Source organism: Schistocerca piceifrons, chromosome 2, assembly GCF_021461385.2.
Source record: "Schistocerca piceifrons isolate TAMUIC-IGC-003096 chromosome 2, iqSchPice1.1, whole genome shotgun sequence".
Taxonomy (NCBI): domain Eukaryota; kingdom Metazoa; phylum Arthropoda; class Insecta; order Orthoptera; family Acrididae; genus Schistocerca; species Schistocerca piceifrons.
The window spans coordinates 612,748,681-612,772,368 of NC_060139.1; the positions used below are offsets into that span (position 1 = coordinate 612,748,681).

Below are 23,688 nucleotides of genomic sequence, written 5' to 3' on the forward strand. Positions count from 1 at the left end.
ATCCTGAACATGCCACAGTAAGAGGGGTGGCCATCAATTTGCCAGCTAAACAATGCTACAGTTATGTAGTTAAACCTGGTACCAAAGACAGGGATTCATGTCAAATTCTTCTGAATGTCTTATGTGAGAATTACTTCAAGCAGATAGCTTGAGAACTGACTCACCTTAGGTCTCCAAGGAACTAACAGACTTGAAGTTTTTGAGTCATGACAAAGGAATGAAAGCATCATGTCATACTTAAAGCTTTGTGATATTCATTCAATACCCTAATTTCCAGTTATTTGTACAATACAGATTAAATTGATAACACAGTTAATAAATATGATTTCAATTACAAGGGAAAAAGCATGTCAGCAAACTTCGACTGACTGCTTGAGTTACAAATTCGCTCTTCTTTCTTTTTCAAAATGATTGTCAGATTAAACAAAAATACCTCAACCTGTTTCATTGAATTATAAAATAAGTATTAGAGTGGTTCATAGTGTGAATAGAACATTTACGACTGGCTCACAGCATACCTGTTGTATCAGACTATCAGCATCTCCTTTCCATTTCTGAGGACCTTTCCATTCATACAAGCCTATAAGAGACCGAATTATAGGAACACTAAATGTTCGCAATTTATTGGTCTTTGAGACTGATGGGTTTTCTAGCACTTTAGACCGTAATGTAGCTAATACCAGAACTACCAAGTCAGCACTATCATACAGAAGGCCAGGAATTATGCTGTTTATATATCCTGCAACAGACAGGATACATTTTATTATGCTACTAACAAAGAAAAATCACAGTTCATATTCCTGAAAAAACATTACACAAAAAATAAACATAATACATTGTGGAAACCAAAATAATAAAAATGCAGCATGTAATACACAAAAAAATAAATAGCACATAGGATTTTCTGTTTAGTTTCTCAAGAATCAAGAAGATCCGAAATTAGTGTGGGGATTTTGATAAAGGTGATTGGTGAGCCTGGAACTAGCATAAATAACAAGCGTTCTTATTTTAACACTCCTCTTCTTTTGCAGATATCATAAACTTTCTACATCTGTGTGTGTGGTAAACAAAAAATCCATCATCTGTTTTGCAAATACCATACTTCTAGTCTTATACTGTGCTAATGCAATTTACTACTGATTAACACTGAGCTCTCCATCTTTCTCTAAACAAAATAATTCTCATAAAAATGTGTTTCAAAAGGTGGTGACAACACACTTACCTTTATGATTAGGAAACCATATTATAAAAGAAAGTTATCAAATATGACATATCAACAAAACAATGTATGTGAAATTACATATAATGTATAACAGCTGCGGATTCTGCTTGGAGTATGTTCTTTTGGACATGTGTGAAAGAACAGACACCATGCATTCATACAATTCAAAAAAACAAAATAATATATATGTGCTTGCAAGGAGGAGCACATACATTGCTCTCCCCCCCCCCCCCCTACACACACACACACACACACACACACACACACACACACCAGTAAATTAGCTATTTCTTATTTTCCTATGCTCACCTTTTCTATCAAGAAGCAGGCGAATAGTAAAATCCGATCCACTCACAAAGAATGACAATAAATAATGTATGAAGCAACTTCGCACGTTGTGTTTTTCCTCTGATGCCTGTGAATGTTTCACAAGAAGCTCCAAGACAGGAGGGCTCAGTGTTATTTGTACTGCCACCTCATGTGCCAGTTCAGAACTGACGGTCACAACAGCTGTAATAACAAACAATACATTCAAATGTTTATCAGTACTCAATAATTCTAACCAAACTAAAAAGCAAAAGTGAGGCACAAGCAAAAAAGGGGGGAGGGGAGGGGGAAGATGGGGAGTGGGAACAGCAAAACAGTGATGTGTCCTCTCCCTTAAGCACCAATAAAATTTAAACATAACAATCCTTACAAAATACATATGGTGTACATTAATAATTTGTATGCAAACAGTTACAACCTAGCAATGTACTTAACATCAATTCTTTGCATATTTGAAAAGTGTGAACATCATATTTCCAATCTGGTGGATTTTGTTTGACAGCTGAATTCTCTGAGGTAGAATCATTTGGATTTATTTGTGAGTTTTTATGTGGTACCTCTATTTATGCAGGTCCCTTTGGAAGAGTCCTTAAGTTTGATTAGTGAAAAACTCAATGAGGAGAAGGTGCAGCTTTTTTCACCATGCACCAACATCTGTGTATTTTTCAATTAATGACAATATTTTTGAACAGAATGATTGAGTGGTTACGGGTAGCCCTGTACCACCCACAGTTGCCAATTTTGCATAGAGGACTTCGAGGATAGGGCAGTGAGGAATTCAGCTTTGCAATCAATGTTTTTCTGAAGGTATGCTGACAACACTTTTGTTGAGTGGCCCGAAGGAAGTACAATGGGACACAGAGTTCACTGTAAACCAACGCACACCAATCATTTCTGCATATAAATATTGTGATCCACTGGACCAACATGGTGGCATCCTTAGGACTCTGGTACGTAAAACATACGCTATTTCCGACACAGATAGTCTAACACAGGAACCTGCACACTTGGTGTCTGTGTTTAAGGAAAATGGATACTTGAGAAGCAGATTCATCAGACAATGGAGCCTGGACCATCCCAGAAGTGCACGAAGAGGAGCTCAGATCTGTGGCCTTTATTTCTCATTGTGGGGGCATATCCATTACGAATGAAAGAATTTTAATGAAATTTAACATTAAGGATGTGTTTTGCCCAGCTGCCAAGATTAGGGCATTACTTGCCTCTATGAAGGATGATTTGGGATTTAAGAAGCCTAGCACATAATTTTTACTTGTCACTGAGAGAAAGCTTATATTGGCCAATCGATTCACATAGTTCAGGATAGGTGTGTGGAACATCGCTTACAACAGCCTGAAAAATGGCAGCAGCAAAATACTGCTTAAATGAGGGATAGAAGAAGATATTTAATAAGAACCTGATAGCTGCCAGCACATCTAGTTTTTAGTATATTGTTTACAAATTAGAGTAGTAGACAATTCAATCAATAGAGACAGGATTTTCCTGTTAGTATGACATGGAATCCTGTATTATTTCTTATTAAAAAACAAAATTTTTGGTGCAGCCAGCCCAAGTGTTTGAGAATAGGCTGGGCTAGGTGTTAGAGAAGAGTCACTGAATGCTATACATAGTTAGCACTGTTGTTCTACTAGGGGCATCACCACAAGCTCAATCTTGGGGGCAACACTTGTGATGGGCTGCGCATGCACCATGTTCAGAATGGGGACCAATACAGGATGATGAATTCAGGCCTTGGCATCAGTTTTCAGCACAACTCAGCTGCAAGAAAACACCCAATATTTGGGAGTTAAAGGGGGTAGGACGTCAAACAGGCTGGCTGGGAGCAGGAGAGGCACCATAGGACTTTTTAATTTCCACTGTCTATACTTTTACAAATAAATTCATAAAACTTTGTCGGCATGACCAGGAAAGATTCAGGATTTACACTCATAGCAGTGAAAGTCCAAAAACATACCAAAATAAATTTTTTTACATGTGAAATTTCATTTTTTTTTTTAAACTTACTGTTGGTTGCATTTGTTGCTATAGGTACACTTTCCTTCATAAGTAAGAGAGATTCTTCGATGAATTTTGCACAGCATACAAACCATACTTACAGGTGTATGAAACTCTAGAATTTATTTAATTTATGAAGAAATGAATGAGCTGTTACATTTTAAACTTCATGTTTAGAAAAAAATTCAAATTTTACCACAGGTTTTAATAGATATGGAAAATTCTAGAGTAATCTGTAATCTCAGAAAAATGAGGTGCCTCCAATGAAGCAATAATATTTTCAATAACTTAAAAACTGCAGAAGTTCATATTTTACAGTAATGAAATATTTTTACAAGGAACCTTAGACCTAACAAATTTTAAACATTTCATGTATTGCACCATTGCATCATCCCGAAAACCTACATGTATGTATCAATTTTATTTATTAATTTAATATGACTCCTATGCACACTCATACCAGGCTGTTCATTTGCGATTTATTTCATCATAAAATACGCCTGGAGAAATTGAAGAATCACATAATTTCATATGTTTTTAAATGTTTTTCATCATGGAAATAATTGTCAGAATATCATATCGTCCACAGTAATATATTGTTATTTTTGGCAATAGCATTGTTTCAATGTGACTGCAGTTAATATAAAAAACCACTGTAATTTAAAAGTGGTCAATAGCTTGTGTTAGCTGACACCACCATCGAAAAGAGTGGCAAAAGACACTTCTATTGAGGAGATATAAAATAAATGTTAAAAAATATTTAACAACATTTTGTTTTCTTTCAACATGCGTGCACTGCCACAAGAATGCTAGCTTTTTTTTTTTAACAAACCTTTATTTATACTTATTGTGAAAGGTCTGAGTGTTATAGAATGTTTATAACATTCCTTTATTAAATATTGTTGTAATGTACTAGTTTGATGCACATAGTGGTGAAGTTGATTCAGAATCATGCCTGTACAACATAAGAATGATGTGTTTTTGGTGGAGATGCCCTTCTGCCAATAATAGTTAGACACTGCTGGAAGACTGCTGGAATCATGTGAAAACAGAAACATTCTGAATAGGATGCCCAAGGAAGAAATTCTGGACACTTTTATGTTAAATGAAACTATGTGTTTCCAGAGGTTTGGACATAGGTGTGAATGGTAATTTGGAACAAGGAGGAAGGTATGCTAGGGTAATCAGTGCACTTGTGCAAAGCTGCTGTGCCAGGGTGGCATAGCAGTTAACAGAACTGCCTAGTGAGCAGGAGACACGGGTTCGAATCCTAGCCTTGGTACACATTTTCATTTGTCACTTCAGTCCGCTTATATAGATCATAGATGTTTGAGACTTGAAAAGGTCTCTAGAACCATATGGTTTCATTTGATTAAAGCACCTATGCCTCGGTTTCAGGCATGTAGTTTGAGATCCTCTGCAATGCCGTTCAAGTTTAGGGGTAATACCTCATGGCAGAGGTGTAATTGAGAATCTGGATTGAGGAGGAAGGTGTGCTAGGGTAATCCATGCAGTTGCGTCAAGTCACAGTGCCGCGATGGTATAGTGCTGACTGCTAAGCAGGAGACCCAGGTTTGACTCCCGGCCTTGGTACAAATTTTCATTTGCCGTTTCAGTCTGCATATACACATCACTTATAACTTATTTTTGGAAGGAGGCAGATCTGCCTGTGGTAACGCGTGTTGTTCAGTAATGTTGGTGACAGATTGTGGGCAGTGTACAGCCCAGCCACTACAATACTTTTAGCCGTGAAGGAACTCTGACTTTTGCAAGGTCTGAAAATGCTCCAGTGCAAAACTTTAACTTTTCCACTTGCACTTCAGATATGAGAGCAGACAGATTATGAGTTCCTACTCATTATCACTTGTGTGTTATTGTGTAAACTGCCATACTCTGAATTATTTAAGCTATCAAATATTTTGTGTATTATGGTCACAAAATACACTTACTTTTTTGCAAGATTTGGATGACTATTTTGTTTGAGGATTCTGCTAGGATTTTCTTAACACTCTGAACGCAAATTTACTGTGTTTTATAAGGATATCTTTCTGTCTGTGTTAAAACTGGTTATCACAGGTACGCTTTCTATTTACGTGAAGTTTATTTTCTTTAATAAACAGTAATCAACAGAATTCTCCACTATCACCTACATCAATTACTGACATTAGAATGGAACGCTTTTTTATTAACTATTCATTTGTCTTTTATTTAATATTTATGTTTATTTTGTTAATTCATAATTCTAGCCAATGCACTTAGTGTCTGACTGCAGGACCACAGCTAGAGGTTGTTATTTGCAGCGAGTTATCTGCTGGGCGTGAAAGTTATTCACTTTAAACAGCATCACGCATAGCCCATTACCTACGGTACAAGTAAAATCAGGTAATATTGCAATGGGTCTGCTCGTATGGGATGCTGGGTGGAGCAGTCACAACTCAGCAACAGGATAACCATTAAGTAACATTGCATAGTGTCCTGATCTTTCTTGCGTTTACGTCTCTCTCAATTGCCAGCAAAACTATTTCACTGAATTTAAGTCACATTTGGTCAATGCCTACTAAGTTGGTTCAGAGGGAATGGAGAGTGTCCTTAGGATGATGTCAACTGAATTTTTATCTGCTTTTTTAAACAGATATATTGTGTGTTTACTTTTGGAGGATTTAGATGTTACTGTATTCAATCTCACTACAACAACCTTGGGGTCAGTAATTCCTGTATCTATCATGACACTCTCTATTCACTCTGGACTGTTTGTCACTAACATGTATAGTATTATTATCAAAACCATTTACACTTTGTGTGAGCTTCTCATTCATTGTTTAAAATAAATTATTATCAGGAAATGGCTAAAATATTTTGTGCCATCCTACAAATATTTGGAATGTAATGCTGTCACATTTCCACCAGGAAAGCAACATATTATTGTCTTTGCTGTCTGGCTTGCTCGTCATTAGGAGAAGTTGCATCCCATCTTTAACACACATTTTGACATTCTCAAGTATGCCATCCTAAGAAACCCAGTCTCACAATCTGCTATTCTTGGACAAAGGGCTTTTACTGATTGGTATAGTCTCATGTTGTACATCTAAAAAAAGAATCAGTACCTACATTTAGAAGAAAAGACTGTGAGATGACTGTTACATAAATTAAAATGTCAAAGCTTGACTTTGTTTTCTAATCTCATGTGTAAAGTTAATCGAGAACTTTAATCCAAAAATATCTCTTCTCCTAATGTATTTTGTGTAAGTACTTTTCCCTGCCACAAGCTAAACGTTCACATGTTGACACACTATGATAGACTCAATAGCTCCATAGTTTTATTTGCAATCAATGCATGTTCACAGCATTCATAATTACTACTTGAATAATTATAGAAGCTCTTGCTACAGTAGGTCCATATCAAACTAAACCAATTAAACAATATCAGTTAAAAGAATGCAATAAACTTTGGTTCCCTTCGTTTAGTGATACTACATACACAACTGTAATGGTATTTGCCCTTCTGTTAGCGACCACATTCTTTACCTAACACGGATAAAATTTCTGTGGACATGCAGTTTACTCTGTGGCTTAATGCACACCATTTCCATCAACTGGCATGATCATTAGGGAAATGTTACGATGTTGCACCAAACAGCAGTTTCATCTCATATGTCAAGATATAATTTTTCCATTATAAAAAAAAAAAAATCTGCTCCAATTGTACTTGACAAATCCTTTATTTGGATAAAATTGTACATGCAGCCCAGGTTTTTGGATGGAAATCCCATCCTCAAGTGCTACAAAAAGCAAGGATAACTGTGAAAAGGTATTCTTCATAAAACTGATTAACATTAAAAGAGGCCATACAAATGTGATCATCAGGTTATGCCTCGATTATGTACGAGAATGTCATGCCAGTCATGTAAAAAATCCAGCAAATTTATCAAGTAGCATGTGAGTTTCAATGCCGGTGAGGCATAAAAATATTCTCTGAGTCAACCAGTACCACACTTTTTTTTTGTCATCAGTCTTCTGAATAGTTTCATGCACCCCACCATGAATTCATTTCCTGTGTTAACCTTTTCATCTGCTAATAAGACTTGCAACCTAAGTCCTCCATTATTTGCTGGATGTATTCCAATCTCTGTCTTCCTATACAGTTTTTACCACCTACAGTTCCCTCTAGTATCATAGAAGTTATTCCCTGTTGTCTTAACAAATGTCCTGTCATCCTGTTCTTCTTCTTGTCAGTGTTCTCCATATGTTCCTTTTCTCACCGATTCTGCAGAGAACCTTCTCATTTCTTATATTGTCAGTCCACCTAATTTCCAATATTCTCCTGCAGCACCCCATCTCAAATGCTTCGATGCTCTTCTGTTCTGGTTTTCCCACCAGCCATGTTTCGCTACCATACAATGCTATGCTCCAAATATACATTCTCAGACATTTCTTCCTCAAATTAAGGGCTACGTTTGATACAAGAAGACTTGTCTTGGCCAGGAATGTCCTCTTTGCCAATGCTAGTACGCATTTTATGTCCTCCTTGTTCTGTCCATCACAGGTTTTTTGCTGACTGGGTAGCAGATTTCCTGAACTTTGTTTACTTTGTGATTACCAATTCTGATGTTAAGTTTATCGGTATTCCCGTTTCTGGTACTTCATTGCTTTTGTCTTTCTTCTATTCACTTTCAAACCATATTCTGTACTCATTGGAGTGTTCATTTCATTCAAGACATCCTGTAATTCTTCTTCACTTCCACTGAGGATACTAATGTCGTTGACGAATCTTACCACTGACATCCTTTCACCTTGATTTTTAACCCCACTCTTGAACCTCTCTCTCATTTCAGTCATTGCTTCTTCGACTGAGCAGCACGGGTGCAAAACTGCATCCCTGTCTTAAACCCTTTTTAATCCGAGAAATTCATTCTTGGTCTTCCACTCTTATTGTTTCCTCTTGGTTCTTGTATGTATTGTATATTATCCATCTTTCCATATAGCTTACCCGTTTTCCTCAGAATTTCGAACATCTTGCACCATTTTACATTGTTGAACACTTTTTACAGGTCAACAGAACCTATGAATGTGTCTAGCACTACCATATGTCCAAGGCTCTCACCACCCCCCTGGCCTTAATTTATGTTAATTCATTCCGTCTCAGCATTTCTTCACAGTAACTACTCTTTTCTTCACGTTTCAGTTTTCTACTGCTTTCATTGTCCTACACATCTATTTTTCACAACCGGACTCCCACCTCTGTTACGTAAAATGCACTTAGCTTTTCACTCTTATTAACTCGTGCATGATGTTTAAGCAGTAATCTCTGTCTTGCACATTACCCTGTCTTCCACCTTTAAGCTCTCAGTGTCTGCCATCAAGGTCCTATTCCTGTGGTACAAACTGACCTGCAGTCCCTCCTTAAAACCTCCTCAGGCCCTTCATAAGGACTAACACCTCAGTCCATAGACCTTCTCACCCACCCAAACCATGCACCCCAACCTTTTCCCTTCTTCTTAAGAACTACAAACCCAATCATCCTGGCTGTCCTTTAGTTGCTGGCTTCAAATCACCCACCAAATGTATATCTGCCTTAGTTGATCAGCACCTGTAACCCATAGCACAAAGACTCCTCTCCTATATCAAAGATACCAACCATTTCCTAGATCGTCTGAAATCCGTGCCAGTCCCACTCCCACCATACATTTTGCTTATCGCTACTGATGCCACCTCCCTTTATACCAACCATCCCCCACATACACGGTCGGTCTGCTGCTAAACATTTCCTCTGTCAGCGCCCACCTGAATCTGAACCTATGACAACCTCCCTACTCACCTTAATCCACTTTATGCTTACCAACAACTAATTCACCTTTGAGGGGCAGACTTACAAACAGATCAGGGGTACAGGCTCCTACCTATGTCAACCTTTTCATGGGCTTTCCTGGACCCCATATGTCTTTAGCCCATGGTTTGGTTTAGATACATTGATGATATCTTTACCATATGGAGGCATGGTGAGACTGACCTGTTAAAATTCCTGGAATCTCTGCATACCTTCTCCCGATGAAATTTCACATGGCCCTATTCCAAATCCCACGACACATTCCTTAATGTTGAACTCGTCCTCACTGAAGTCCAGCTACAAACTTCCGCCCACATTAAACCTACTAACAAACAATGTACTTACATTTTGACAGTTGCCATCCTCTCCATGCCAAATGTTCCCTCCCATATAACCTTGGCATTTGAGGCAAATGTATTTGATCAGATGCAGACTATTTACAGCAACACACCGCAATTCTCACCTAACCTTCACTGCACATAATTACCCCACCAGCCCAGTTCAAAAGCAGATTTCCTGGGCCACCATGTTCAAGCATGGTACTACTGAAACCTCCAAAAAATAACTTCGGAGCACACCATTGGTGACTCGGTATAACGCTGGTCTGGAATGTATTAATCAGCTACTTTGACAGGGATATGATTTCCTAAAATCATGCCCTCAATTGAGGTCCATTCTGCCTTAAATTTTACCCACCACATCTAGAATAGCGTTTCGTCACCCTCCCAATCATTGCAATATTCCTGTCAGACCCTATGCTCCTTCTGCACCCATTTCCCTACCCAATGACTCCTACCCTGTGACTAACCATGCTGCAAGACTTTCCCTATGCACCCTCCTACCATCACCTATAGTAGCCCCGTAACTGGCAAAGCATATTCTATCAAAGGGAGAGCCACCTGTGAAGTGACACATCATATACCAGCTGTTGTGTAAACACGGTTTGGCCTATTGCATTGGCGTGACTACAACCAAATTATCAGTTACGATGAAGGGGTATAGGCAGGGGCTGTATACTGGCAATTCACAATATCCTGTCGCAGAGCATTCTCTAGAACATGACAATCATAACTGCGGTGTTTGTTTCACCACATGCACCATCTGGATTCTTTCCCCAGACACCAGTTTCTCAGAACTCCACAGGTAGGAACTAGCACTATCACATGTCCTTGGTTCTCACCACCCTCCTGGCCTTAATTTATGTTAATTTCTTCCATCTCAGCATTTCTTCACATTAACTACTCTTTTCTTCACTCTGTTTTAGTTTTCTACATCTTTCATTGTCCTACACACCTATTTTTTCACCACCGCACTCCCATCTCTATTACGTAAATTGCACTTAGCTTTTCATTCTTATTAACTCATGCATGATGTTTAAGCAGTAATCTCTGTCTTGCACATTACCCTGTCTTCCACCTTTAAGCTCTCAGGTTTTCAAATCTCATCGAATGCAGTCCCAACAATCAGTCTTTCCTTCTCATCATGCACCGAGAGGCTTCCCTGACCCGCAGTTCTGGATGACTTTCCTGAAATTTACCCCTTTTCCTAGAGCTCTCCAGTCCTTTTCCTTCACCCCTCTTTCTTCTCCTTCAACCCTTCTGCCTGAAAAAGGAGCCACTGACTCCAAAACTTTGCCTAATTACAACCTTCTTTTATATGTGTGTGCTCTGCTGCTGCTTGGTAAGTAGATTTTCTAACCTGACATATTTTGCTATTACCACTCAATAATATCTTACAAAAAAATTTTCAGGGGTAATTCATCACTTACAAAGAAGTGTTAATAGTACAAAAGTGAGCAGTAAGAAAAATGTATAGTATTCTCCCAAGTGTATCATGTTGATACCTCTTCAAGGAGTTGAGCATTTTAACTGCGCCATCAGAAGTCATATATTCACTACTGAAATTCGTAATAAATAATTCACTGCAGTTTGAAAAGCACAGTGATGTCCATACCTACAACACTGGAGGGAAAAATGACATTTAGTACCTTTTGTGAAAGCTGCCAGTGGCTCAGAAATGAGTTCAATATGCAACAACAAAAAGTTTTTATCATTTTCCCAATATCATACAAAGTGTGACAGGTAACGAAGCAAGTTTTAAATCTAATTTAAAATCATTTCTCCTTGACTACTTCTTCTATTTCACTGATGAATTTCTTGAGTAACTAGTAGCCAGTAAATGAAAAAAATAGGGTAGATTTATGTGTTGGACTATAAAAATAATGTGTTCATTAATATTAACACCAATCATATATATACATGTGTACGTATCCTGTAAACTGACTTGTTCCACATCATTTTGATAAAAGAATTGTTCAAATGATCTATGGAACATGGATCTAACTAAATAACTAACTTTAGCTGATGATTATGGGGCAGTCATGTTAGCTTTTTATCAAGGAAGAGTTCCAAAAGTCTTTTATGCTTTTGAAAGACAGTAGGTAAATGATGCTGAAATAACTACAAAGTGGGTCGCAAGGTGTTCAACAAGACACACTGGTTCAAATATCACCACAGAGGATGAGATCTGGAACAGCTGTTGATCTTTGGTGGCCAGCTGTTGATCTTTGGTGGCCCGTAAGACTACAGAATATTGCCCACAATCAGGATGAAGAGGCAAATGTTCCCAAGAAGGAGATGTAGCATTCTCACGATTCAATCTTTTTGTGTTTAATTAGCTACCGAGCCTTAGCACAGAGCTGCTTAAAAGTGATGAGCATGGTTTGTGAAGAAACGTCCAAGAATCATGAATTGCTATTTTAATGTTGTTGGTCTACCACAGCACCAATTGGCAGTGGAGAGGCCTGTAGTAGAAAAGGTAATAGCAATTCCAGCGGTGCAGACAATTGTGTTGGAAACATCTCCCATAAACTCACTGATGCAATCTGACTGAGAAGGGTCGCAGATGACAGCAGATGCACACAATTGCCAGTTGGCTCTTCAAAACTACCATCTTGACAACTGGTCTGTTGGGAAGTAACAAGGAAGTAACAGGATTACTGGAATGTGATCAATGTGATGAAGATTGTCATGTAGTGACCATTCTAGCAAAGCCACGTGACTGGAGGAAGATGAGGTTGATAGCCAGAAAGGTGCCATGGGCAGCACTGAAATGTCCCATGGAGGAGACAAAGATCCAGATCAGAAAAAAACCTGCTCAATCAGAAGGTTGCAACCAGAAGATGTGATCTGTCATTGTTGGGTCTAGAGCAACATCACTAAACATCAGTTCAGAGTCTGATGGCATGGGAGAATCTGGTGCCTCAAGGGTCACTGGAGTAGCCTTCTCCAGTGATTTCTTTTTCTCTTTCATTTTTTTTGGCAGTCCTGAATCATGTGAGAGCTTATTTGTGCTGCAAGGTGTAGGAAACAAAAGGGAGTGGGCACGCCAAGGACACACAGTTGGTGACTCTTTTAGGTACTGGCTGGCATCTGGTTCTTGTCTGTGGAATTGTAGAGAATTCCTGAATGGATGCCCTGCCATCAGTACCCATTAGATGAAGATGCTGATTCTCTGGCTGTGTGCAGGGAGTCAGTGCTCCTGTAAATGAAAATTCAGGAACCATGAGAGGGCAGGCCTCTTGCCCCATGGTCTAATTTACATGCACGGCTACCAGAGGTCTATGTGGAAGTAGTAAATAGCACGCCCTGGCCACAATAGTAGCAACAGTAGATATCATTGGGCAGTACATGAACAATCGTATTTGTTTGTGAGCATCAAATAACGAGACATAATTGGACACTTGCGATTCCTGAATTATGCATTCTTTAATTAGGGTTGTACATTTCAGGGATTTGGAGAGTTGTCATTTCCACAATTAACACAGACAGCTGGTAGGAACATGGAAGTTCTTACATAGCAGTCAACCACAGTCTCCACAGTCGGGTCATATGTACATTGGCAAACCATATGCCCAAAGTGTTGGCATCCAAAGCACGGCATCGGTGTGCATCATTCTACATCAAATCATGGAGGTCGTGACACCTATCATCTCAGATTTTCCTGAAACTTTGCACATTTTCTTATATTTATAACATAAGAACTTGTGCAAAATCTTTTTTCTCTCAGACTAATACTTTTTTTGTATCAAATTTTAAATGTAGTGATATTCTGATAACCAGGCTCCGGAAAAATGTCAATGCAAAATGGCACTTACCTACATGAATGCTCGTAACTCAGGTGTTTATGAAGCTTTTGATATGGAATTTTTTTCATAAGTTACGAGAAGCACATACTTAACATACATGTAATTATTTAAGCAGTCACGCTACAAAGAACAATAGAAAAAAATTTAATTTGTCGCTTTCCAATTTCTGGAAAAAGTACAGATATATTGAAAAATGCTTATATCACAATCCTCCAATCTGGTGCGAGCTTATAATTGGTCTTAAATAATTCCCAAGGAGGTACACATTGTAATAAAATAAAATTATTAATGTTTTCTATGAATGGACACACAAATAAATCTGAAATCACAATACTTTGTGTTGTGATGACAAAAATAATAATTCTAAGTAAGATCATCCATACCTGACACCCATTGCTTCAGATTTTCATGAAACTCTTTCTACTTGTTACTTTCTGCATGGCAATAGTCAATGCAAAAAAAGGGGGAAAAAATGGAAATTTTTTACAGACATAAATGCCACAACTGAAGTTCGTCATTTGGATTGCATTACTTCAGACAAAAATTAATAATAACAGAAAGTATCTGATTTTCAACAAATCAGTCATACTTCCCCAGATATCACAGACGGGATGTATCTTTATTGGAAAAAAAAATTAATAAATATTCTTGACTTAAGGGAATACAGAAAATCAACTTAAGCTATTATGGTCCAAACAATGAATTTTAAATATGTAAATAATATGTAAAACACTTTCTGACAGCTGATACAAGATTTGTTTGTATCAAAACTCGGATACTAAAAAAAAAAAAAATCCTGAGTTTTGATAGATATTGGATGTTTGTTTAACATACATCTCATCTCATCATTGTTCAGATGATCATCCAAATCAGATTATGTAAATTGACAACCAATTGTAAGGCTGAAACTTCCTGGCAGATTAAAACTGTGTGCCCGACCGAGACTCGAACTCGGGACCTTTGCCTTTCGCGGGCAAGTGCTCTACCAACTGAGCTACCGAAGCACGACTCACGCCCGGTACTCACAGCTTTACTTCTGCCAGTACCTCGTCTCCTACCTTCCAAACTTTACAGAAGCTCTCCTGCGAACCTTGCAGAACTAGCACTCCTGAAAGAAAGGATATTGCGGAGACATGGCTTAGCCACAGCCTGGGGGATGTTTCCAGAATGAGATTTTCACTCTGCAGCGGAGTGTGCGCTGATATGAAACTTCCTGGCAGATTAAAACTGTGTGCCCGACCGAGACTCGAACTCGGGACCTTTGCCTTTCGCGGGCAAGTGCTCTACCAACAGAGCTACCGAAGCACGACTCACGCCCGGTACTCACAGCTTTACTTCTGCCAGTACCTCGTCTCCTACCTTCCAAACTTTACAGAAGCTCTCCTGCGAACCTTGCAGAACTAGCACTCCTGAAAGAAAGGATATTGCGGAGACATGGCTTAGCCACAGCCTGGGGGATGTTTCCAGAATGAGATTTTCACTCTGCAGCGGAGTGTGCGCTGATATGAAACTTCCTGGCAGATTAAAACTGTGTGCCCGACCGAGACTCGAACTCGGGACCTTTGCCTTTCGCGGGCAAGTGCTCTACCAACCGAGCTACCGAAGCACGACTCACGCCCGGTACTCACAGCTTTACTTCTGCCAGTACCTCGTCTCCTACCTTCCAAACTTTACAGAAGCTCTCCTGCGAACCTTGCAGAACTAGCACTCCTGAAAGAAAGGATATTGCGGAGACATGGCTTAGCCACAGCCTGGGGGATGTTTCCAGAATGAGATTTTCACTCTGCAGCGGAGTGTGCGCTGATATGAAACTTCCTGGCAGATTAAAACTGTGTGCCCGACCGAGACTCGAACTCGGGACCTTTGCCTTTCGCGGGCAAGTGCTCTACCAACTGAGCTACCGAAGCACGACTCACGCCCGGTACTCACAGCTTTACTTCTGCCAGTACCTCGTCTCCTACCTTCCAAACTTTACAGAAGCTCTCCTGCGAACCTTGCAGAACTAGCACTCCTGAAAGAAAGGATATTGCGGAGACATGGCTTAGCCACAGCCTGGGGGATGTTTCCAGAATGAGATTTTCACTCTGCAGCGGAGTGTGCGCTGATATGAAACTTCCTGGCAGATTAAAACTGTGTGCCCGACCGAGACTCGAACTCGGGACCTTTGCCTTTCGCGGGCAAGTGGTAGAGCACTTGCCCGCGAAAGGCAAAGGTCCCGAGTTCGAGTCTCGGTCGGGCACACAGTTTTAATCTGCCAGGAAGTTTCATATCAGCGCACACTCCGCTGCAGAGTGAAAATCTCATTCTGGAAACTTCCCCCAGGCTGTGGCTAAGCCATGTCTCCGCAATATCCTTTCTTTCAGGAGTGCTAGTTCTGCAAGGTTCGCAGGAGAGCTTCTGTAAAGTTTGGAAGGTAGGAGACGAGGTACTGGCAGAAGTAAAGCTGTGAGTACCGGGCGTGAGTCGTGCTTCGGTAGCTCAGTTGGTAGAGCACTTGCCCGCGAAAGGCAAAGGTCCCGAGTTCGAGTCTCGGTCGGGCACACAGTTTTAATCTGCCAGGAAGTTTCATATCAGCGCACACTCCGCTGCAGAGTGAAAATCTCATTCTGGAAACATCCCCCAGGCTGTGGCTAAGCCATGTCTCCGCAATATCCTTTCTTTCAGGAGTGCTAGTTCTGCAAGGTTCGCAGGAGAGCTTCTGTAAAGTTTGGAAGGTAGGAGACGAGGTACTGGCAGAAGTAAAGCTGTGAGTACCGGGCGTGAGTCGTGCTTCGGTAGCTCAGTTGGTAGAGCACTTGCCCGCGAAAGGCAAAGGTCCCGAGTTCGAGTCTCGGTCGGGCACACAGTTTTAATCTGCCAGGAAGTTTCATATCAGCGCACACTCCGCTGCAGAGTGAAAATCTCATTCTGGAAACATCCCCCAGGCTGTGGCTAAGCCATGTCTCCGGAATATCCTTTCTTTCAGGAGTGCTAGTTCTGCAAGGTTCGCAGGAGAGCTTCTGTAAAGTTTGGAAGGTAGGAGACGAGGTACTGGCAGAAGTAAAGCTGTGAGTACCGGGCGTGAGTCGTGCTTCGGTAGCTCAGTTGGTAGAGCACTTGCCCGCGAAAGGCAAAGGTCCCGAGTTCGAGTCTCGGTCGGGCACACAGTTTTAATCTACCAGGAAGTTTCATATCAGCGCACACTCCGCTGCAGAGTGAAAATCTCATTCTGGAATTGTAAGGCTGCCTGATGAAAGTACAGAGCCAAAAGTTATATATTTAATGGAAACATTTTCATTACACGGGTTAGATTTATTTAGGGTGTCTAATTAGGGTCTTTAAACAACAATTATTCTAGCCACACTAACATTTTCATTACACGGGTTAGATTTATTTAGGGTGTCTAATTAGGGTCTTTAAACAACAATTATTCTAGCCACACTAATGTTAATTTAAAACGTTCATAGAGGGAGACCAAGAGATGAATACACTGAGCAGATTCAGAAGGATGTAGGTTGCCGTAGGTACTGGGAGATGAAAAAGCTTGCACAGGATAGAGTAGCATGGAGAGCTGCATCAAACCAGTCTCAGGACTGAAGACCACAACAACAACAACAACAACATGTTCAGAAAAGAATGACACTACTGGTCCAGGTGGTTAGAAAAAAATTAGTTTAACATCTCCTTCTTCATCACAGACATTTCTGACGAAGGCAAAGTACCACCTGTCACCGTATACAGCTGCTGCAAAAGAATTTTGTTGAAGATGAGAGCATGTCCATTGTGGGGCATTTTCACTGAATGCAAAAATCAAGGAAGGCTTTCCTGAAGTTACTCTTCTAATCGCTAAAGAATCACAAGGAAGTGGTTTGTAATGGTGAAAATTCCTGGTACCAGGTATTGTGTGGGTTGTTGAAAATCTCTTCTCAATGTTCTTGCATAGGAAATCTAAAGCGAATTTCTCTAAGAAGTGAAAAAAAACATTTGTCAATATTAGCTTTGCAGAAATCGTAAACACCAGATGCAGTTGTTATTCGTGCATCATCTACTAGCTGAAGACCAGTTATTCTCAATATACATTTTATACCTCCTGCCAAACCATCACACACAGATTTATTGTGACTATTAGCAAAAACGAAATGCTCATCATCAATAGAAAAATAATTTTTGTGCTCATTTAAATTTTTAAAGCTTTTTCTATTCTTATACTGGGTAGCACATCCATCAGTGAAATAATGCACTTTCTTCACTTGCAGGTAATGCTCTGCCAGCCACTTAAACATTTCTTTCCGGACAGCATTTACAAATCCTACATCATGTTCCATATCACCACTTATACAGCAGTGGCTCAATATTACCAATTTACTTTCTTCATTTATCACACAAACACACACGGGATGGATAGTACAGCTGCTTCTTGTCCACAGGTAACTCCGAATTTCATTCTGAATTAAAAAAACTGTAGTTTTCAGTTAAGTCCATTAACAGAATTGCTTTTTCCAGGGTTAGATGCTCTTTCAATTTTTTCAATGATTTTGACTGACACTTAGATATAAATGAGTGTTGTTTGATTCCCTGTAAATTTGTTAACAACAAGTTGATGTATTCACTAACAGTAGCAGACTGCTTTACCAATTCTGCCCGATGACCTGTGTTTATCCATTGGCTGAACTCAATTTCATCATCAGCATCTTTGTAAGCTAACTTCTGCCTTAATAATTCTGACAGTTTGTCATCACTGGGACCGTTACCACAGTGATTAAGCCTGCAGTCAATAGTTTTCAGAGTCATATACAAGAAATGTTATAAGTTCTTTTATGTTTCTTCAATGTGTTATGTATCTAAAACCAGTTTTACATTTTGGTAGATCACACACACACACACACACACACACACACACACACACACACACACACACACACACAGAGAGAGAGAGAGAGAGAGAGAGAGAGAGAGAGAGAGAGAGAGAGACTCAGCAGCACCAGCTAAAATACACCATTTCAATCTTAGTGAACAAAATTTAGAAAGACCAAAGTTAATGTTTGTATTCTCCCATTTAAAACAAGAGTATAGTTCTCTTAAGTTGCGAAGGATGAGTCTTTTTGCATATACACATTCTTCTGAATGCTAACTTTGTCTTTTGCTCATGGTAACATTCGAGTATATTCATCAGTTTGGTATAAATTAGTGGCAATGTCTACCACTTCATCAGCAATAACTTTTCCCTTTTTTGGTTTCCTTGCTTATCAGACCACACATACTCATTAACATTAAATTCTGACGTTATGTTTTCTTTTGACCAAGAGGATGGAGCTATAGTCAAAATTTGAATTTTTTCAGGTACTCTTACAGTAGACATTTTTTCTTTAGTTAACAATATCATGGCATCAACACCTTTGGCTTTCTTACCAAATTCACCATCAAATTTTTCTTCTCTATGGTCATAATCTTCAATACTGCAATCTAATGCCCATCACACTTTTCTTTCCAAAACATGCTTCACTTTTTCTAGCTTCTTTTTGCCATATGGAGCCTTGCTGTGAATTGGAATACAGTGAATTTTTAAGGAAGAGCACCCCACATCATGTAAAGTTTTATTTGCATCCTCAATACTTCGACTTTTTAGTATTGATTTGTGAAATGTCACCTCAGGGGCATCTGCATCACTTTCATTTCTATCACTGATGTCAGTTTTCTGTTCATTAATCTTACAAAATGTGCACAGTTTTTGGCCTGGTTTTACACAGATTCTTTTAGCACTTAATGTTTTAGGCAATGACAAGCAAACTGACCTCAAAGATTTTTTTCACTGTTTGTCTGTGTTTTTTGAACGAACCACAACAAGTTTGTGGCAGTGATATTTTTCATTTCTGGTGCAAAGTGATATCAAAAGTGCGCGAGAGTTTTTTTTTGGTCGTCTTTTATTTTTTATCTTTTCCGTAAGACTATAGAATCTCCTAGTTTTTGTTACTTCTCCATTTTATTTTATTTTTTTATTTATTTATTTTTTTCATTGTGAGTTTTCACAAATAAATATTTTTTCGTTAACTCATTATACCGGATGGCTATGCAACTATTTGTCGTAGACAAGTCGCCTACACAATCGGTGACCTCCGATTAAGGAACTTTAAATCTTTCGTTAGCTACGTCGAACATTAACTGCAAAAGCTATGAACGACGACGGCAAACGATATGGTTCGATAACAGAGGAAATTCAGAGGCTTCAGAATGAGATAGAAACTTTACAGTTGCATATTTCGAAAGATCTGAACTTAAAGCATATACCGGACCAAAGGAATGACGTTGGTTCAACAACCATGGCAGCACAAACACAGCAAGTAACAGCAATGGAAGTACCCACTGGTTTCAACACTTCACCAACTCAACAGTTGCAATTACGGGCGCCCCCATTCATGCCTTCTCAGCCACACACATAGTTCGCGGTAATGGAAAATCTATTTCTACAACAAAGAATAGTCAGTGAAGTTCACCTTGGTGATAAGTAATTTGGACCATCAGACCTCGGTTTTGATATCTGACATTATAGTGAACCCGGCTACAGAATGAGCATACTGTAGACTGAAAGAAGAATTAATTTCTCGGTGTGTGAAGTCAGTCGACATCAGAGTCAAACAAGCTGTAGCAAGAGAAACGGGGAGATAGGACCCCGTCAGAATACTGGCGTCATTTACGCAGCCTGGTAGATAGATCGACAGTCTCTGATAGACTGTTACTCCACGTATGGCAACAACAGCTACCAACGCAAGTAAGAACTACACTAGCTATATACGACGAAAGATCAGTTGACAAACTGCTGCTCGCTGCAGACAGAATCTACGAAACACACAAGCCTAATGCAACAGTCGCAATGACGTTGACAGATGCCACGTACGGTAACTACCATTACCAGCAAGACCAAACTGACGTTATAACAGTAAACTGTGCCGTGGTCACAATGCGACAAACAACAAAAAGTTCAAACGAAATTAGAGATTTAAAAACTGCAATAGAGGATTTGCGAGCACAACTACGCACGCTACAGCAACCACAAGTTATCTTTAAGTGCAAAAGAGACCGGGCTGGGTGTGAAACACGAAGTCAACAAGAGGACCAGCGTAAGGTGTTTGTACACAAAGACTTGTACAATTGCTCTCACGTAATGTTGCAAACAGACTCAGTCAAATCACCTTTACAACCACCATATATGGGCCCATTTCAGGTGCTGAGTAGAAATAACCATGCCGTGGACATAATGTACAATGGTGTTCCGACAAAGGTATTGATTGAACGTGTCAAGCCAGCATGGGTTTTATCCTCTCCGACCTCTGACACCACGCCTGTGAATCAACACATGATGGTCGCAGAGCATACCGAAACACCGCTCAGTACATCGTCCGAGACAGGTGAATCACCACCACAAACAACAATGTCACTGCCCCCGAGACACTCAACGCACACCAGAGCTTGACGTCGAATAAAATTCAAGTATCAAGATATCCCTGGGGCTTCGCACTTTAAGGGGGTGGGGGGGGCTGTGTGGCAGTGATATTTTTCATGTCTGGTGCAAAGTGATATCAAAAGTGCGCAAGAGTTTTTTTTTTTTGTCATGTGTTGTTTTTTATCTTTGCCGTAAGACTATAGAATCCCCTAGTTTTTGTTACTTCTCTGTTGTTTTTTTTTTTTTTTTTTAGTTTCTTCTCATTGTGAGTTTTCATGAATAAATATTTTTTCGTTAACTCACTATACCGGACGGCTATGCAATTATTTGTTGTAGGCAAGTCGCCTACAAGTTCTTTGGTGACTTTCAAAAAATTTTAAGTAATAGTATCTGCGACACCCACATATAGTAGCACTTTCTTGATCTCGTGGAAAGCTTATATTGGATCGCAGCAATATCAAATCTCATTGGTCTTCAGTCAGCTCTTCTATTTTTTGTAGAGTTTTTACTAAGGTATGGGTTGTAAAATGACATGGTGTTTTTAGTAATTTTCAAACAGTGCATGAATCCACATTTTCCACTGCAATTAATTGAGCATTAATTCACTTCATACAAGTGGAATGTCTCACAGAAAGTCAAAGAGCAACTGAGGCCAAATAGGCTAATTGTTGCATTCCAGTTATTCTCAACTAAGAATTCCAGCAATTGTTGCATTGTTTTCGAATTAGTCAAATGAAAGGAAGTTAATTTTCACACTTAAAGTTAACTTGCCTGCCTAGAATGAGTTATACTTAAATATGCTGATTTGATACCCTTGCATCAGAGGCATTGAGTGGATGAACTTACTTAAAATGACCCTTTTCCATAACAGTAAAAAGTATTTTGATTTCAAACTGTGTGTCAATTAGCAGAAGACCCATTTAAATTTTTATTTTGTTAGAAAACTTGCAATCAAGGGGTTCTTTTGAGAGCAAAATCAGGTTCCCAGCAGGTTGGAGAAATGTGACATAGCATTTTTTCACTTCATTGCAATTTTTCTGAAATAAAAAATTGACATATATTAATATTCTTTAAAAAATTTATTTATAACTTTACTGCTTAAATAATTATATGCCTGTTAAGTATGTGCTTCGCTTAACTTATGAAAAAAAATTCCAAATCATAAGCTTCATAAACACCTGAGTTATGGGCATTTATGAAGATAAGTACCATTATGCACTGACATTCTTGATGAGCTCAATTATCAGAATATCACTACATTTAAAATTCAATATTAAAGTTGTAGTCTGAGACCAAAAAGATTTTGCAGAAGTTCCTGTTATAGGTATAAGCAAATGTGCAAATTTTTGTGAACATTTGAGATAGAGGGTTACAAATCCTTGAATTATTGCATGTTTTGACATGGAAATGACCCTGTTGCACATCACAGTGGTAAATCATGATTATCATCTCCTCTGGAGAATTCCTCTCAAATGTAATGATGAATGTGCCAGTTTCAACTTTGTTGTCTGATACATCTCGATGTACATAACATACAAAATGGATCCCACAATTATGCAAGTGTTCGTGTAGCCTTCACAAGTCTGCACCTACTGGGCTACAATGGTTATATACACTGCTAAGATGCATATGGACTTAGAAATGTGTGCCTGAAGAATAGGGAAAGGGAATAATAATTCCAGTGTTCAAGAACAGAGACAGAAAATAATGTGAAAACGGTGAAGGGATACAACTCATACCAATAGTAGCAAAAATGATGAAGAGGATACAGGAAGCAAGACTGAGGGAAAAAGTGGAAGGTCAGTTGAAAGAGGAGCAGTGTGACGTTTGACATGGTAAATCAACAGTGGGCCCAATCTTTAGTATGAGATAGTTGATGGAAAGACATTGGGAGTATGTCAAAGATCTGGTGGTGATATTTCTTGTCTACTGAAGGCTTACTATAGTGTCCTCAGAGAAAGTTATGGGAAACATTAAAAAGAAATGGAGTTGGAAAAGAAATGATTGAAATCCTTCAAGCAATGTATGACAAAAGCTTCAGCAGTGTCCACAGAAATAGTCTGAAGAAGCAATTGATTCAGGAATGTTAAAGGAGTGAGGCATGAGAATGTGGTGTCACCATCATTATTTATAATGGTTGAAACGCGATGTTGGTGGTTTTTTGGTGGTATATTTGCTATGATTCCTTTGCACAACCTGTAACCCTTTGATGTTAGATGTTAATACAATTATTTAGTAAATTTCTCTCAGTCACCGTTCTTGATGTTTTCTGTGGTGGCCCTGCTAGTCAGTTCCACCAACAGTGAGGCAGCAGTCTGCACTGGACTTTATCTGTTTGTGCGTGGATGGGTGCTAAAAGAGAGTGTTACCTGACTTCCAAGCTACTTGTATGACATAAATGATTAGACTTTAAATCTCCTTCTCTTACAAAAACAATCTCATATACAAAGCAAGTTGACAGATCTTTTTAAACTGATGTTGCAGGCACAAAATCAAGACAAGAAGTTTTCTCTACACAAGCTAGTTCACTCAGCAGATGGAGAGGCTCACTCGCCGTCTCACCTTGTAAAAGTGGTGGGTTCATGACATTCTCCCATCTGCACGTACTGTAACATCTCCAAACACTTTCTACTAAACATCTTCCGTCATCACAGAAGCCAGCAAGTGGGTAAGCAATCCTAAAAATGTCATGTCACACTTCATAGTGATGGATGAAATAGATAGAAGCAGCTCATGGA

The 23,688-nt window shown here is 39.2% G+C and overlaps 1 protein-coding gene across 1 annotated transcript in view; it reads right to left on the bottom strand.

The window, feature by feature from the left end:
• Window positions 1-23,688, bottom strand: part of LOC124775505 (nucleolar pre-ribosomal-associated protein 1) — a 177,585-nt gene that overhangs the window by 120,823 nt on the left and 33,074 nt on the right. Inside the window, exons 4-5 of the mRNA XM_047250338.1 lie at window positions 1,532-1,732; window positions 519-739 (exon numbers count right to left, since the gene is read on the bottom strand). Coding sequence (XP_047106294.1) covers window positions 519-739; window positions 1,532-1,732 — 422 coding nt within the window. The remainder of the gene's footprint in view (window positions 1-518; window positions 740-1,531; window positions 1,733-23,688) is intronic.